General features: G+C 70.0%; 1 protein-coding gene across 1 annotated transcript; it reads left to right on the forward strand.

The window, feature by feature from the left end:
• Nucleotides 1-248: 248 nt before the first annotated feature.
• On the forward strand, nt 249-678 carry LAMC1 (laminin subunit gamma 1; the record flags this gene model as incomplete). Its single annotated transcript, XM_056108159.1, has 1 exon — nt 249-678. A coding segment is annotated over exon 1 (382 nt), but the record flags the coding sequence as incomplete, so codon positions are not given.
• Nucleotides 679-1,984: the final 1,306 nt, after the last annotated feature.

The following is a 1,984-nucleotide window of genomic DNA, read 5'->3' on the forward strand; positions in this document are numbered from 1 at the left end:
AACTCTGGGTTCCGCCCCTGCTCGCTCGCGATAGGCTCGGCCGAGGCTCGGCCCCGCCCCCCCCGCCGCCGGGTTCTTCCCCTGCTCGCTCGCGATAGGCTCGGCTGCGGCCCGGCCCGGCCCCGCCCCGCCCCGCCCCGCCCCCGCCCGGGCCCCTGGCGCGCGTCGGCGGGGCGCGGGGCCAGGCGCTCAGAGCGCGGCGCGCGGCGGGCCGGGGAGCAGCTCGGGCGGCGGGTCGGCGGAGCAGCAGGGCCGGGCCGGACTCTCGGGGACCTCCCGCGTCCCCTCCCGGCGCGATGCGCGCGCGGCCGCGGCTCTGGCCGCTGCTGGCCGCGCTGGCCGCGTGGCTGGGCGGCGCGCGCGGCGCCATGGACGAGTGCGTGGCCGAGGGCGGCCGGCCGCAGCGCTGCATGCCCGAGTTCGTCAACGCCGCCTTCAACGTGACCGTGGTGGCCACCAACACGTGCGGGAGCCCCCCCGAGGAGTACTGCGTGCAGACGGGGGTCACCGGCGTCACCAAGTCGTGCCACCTGTGCGACGCGGGCCAGCCCCACCTGCAGCACGGCGCGGCCTTCCTCACGGACTACAACAACCAGGCCGATTCCACCTGGTGGCAGAGCCAGACGATGCTGGCGGGGGTGCAGTACCCCACGGCCATCAACCTCACGCTGCACCTGGGTAAGTGCGCGCCCGGGACCCCGGCTTGCGGGGGCCGCGCCCGGGACTCCTCCCGGCCTGCAGGGGTCACTCCCGGGACTCCTCCTGGGCCTGCAGGGATCATGCACGGTATCCCCGGCCTGCGGGGGTCACTCCCAGCAAACCCCCCCACGCCGTCCCCTACTTCCCCCCCTCCCGCTTGCAGGGGTCACGCCCGGGACTCCTCCCGGCTTGAAGGGGTCATGCATGGGACCCCCGGCCTGCGGGGCCACTCCCTGGACTTCTCCCGGTCCTGCAGGGGTCACACACGGTACCCTCAGCCTGCGGGGGTCACTCTCTGGACTTCTCCCAGCTCTGCGGGGGTCACACACGGGAACCCCTGGCCTGCGGGGGTCACTCCTGGGAATCCCCCCTGACTTGTAGGGGTCATGCACGGGACACCCCCAGATCTGCAGGGGTACGTCCGGGACCCCCCCACCCCACCCTGGGCCTGCAGGAGTTAGAGCCAGGGACGCCCCCCCTGCCGGCAGTGGTCACTCCCTGGACTCCTCCCAGGCCTGCAGGGGTCTCCACCCGGGACCCCCCAGTCCCCCGGCCTTTGCTGGCCTCACTCCGGTGGAGGGAGCAAAGGAGGGGGCTGGGGCAGAGGTTGGGAGTTTCCGGGGCCCGGGAATCTGCTTCTGGGTCATTAAAATAGAAATCCACTTTTCTTTCTCCTTTTTTCCATGCGGGGCTGTTGTTGGGTGGGGATTGGGCCCGGGATTCGGCTTACGCAGGGGCACCGTGTCGGATCCATTCAGGTGGTCCTGGGGTTTGCATCTGGGCAAGTGCCCCGGACCCCCCCTGGGCCGTTTCTGCAGCTGGAAATTCTCTTTGCAAGGCGGGTGGGTTCGCGGCTCTGGAGAAAAGTTGGCTCAGGCCGGTCCACGGCTGCTCGGGGCGTTCAGGATCCCCCCGGGCCGGGCCTGTGTTCCCCGGAGTTGTGCCGGCCCAAGCCCCTCTCTCCACACTGTTGTCCGCTGGCTCTTGCGGGTCCTCGGAGCCTGGCAGGAGGCCGCCGGGGGATCTCTGGAGCTCAGGAAGGGGGAGTGCAGAGAACTTCGAGGTGGCCCACCAGAGAGGATGCACGTGTTTATCCTCAAGTCTCCAAAACCCCCGTTTGATCTAGATAAGTGTTGCTTCCGCGACGACCGTCTATAAACACAGAGACGGATTCTCGATTGTGTCTGAGTGAGAGGATGCTGGGTGTGTGTGTGTGTGTGTGTGTAGGGTGTAGGGGTCCGGGGGGGGGGGCTGCACTTCTCAGGCCGCGGCGGGGAGAGATTCC

This window comes from Sorex fumeus, unplaced genomic scaffold (genome assembly GCF_029834395.1).
Source record: "Sorex fumeus unplaced genomic scaffold, SorFum_2.1 ptg000195l, whole genome shotgun sequence".
Classification (NCBI taxonomy): domain Eukaryota; kingdom Metazoa; phylum Chordata; class Mammalia; order Eulipotyphla; family Soricidae; genus Sorex; species Sorex fumeus.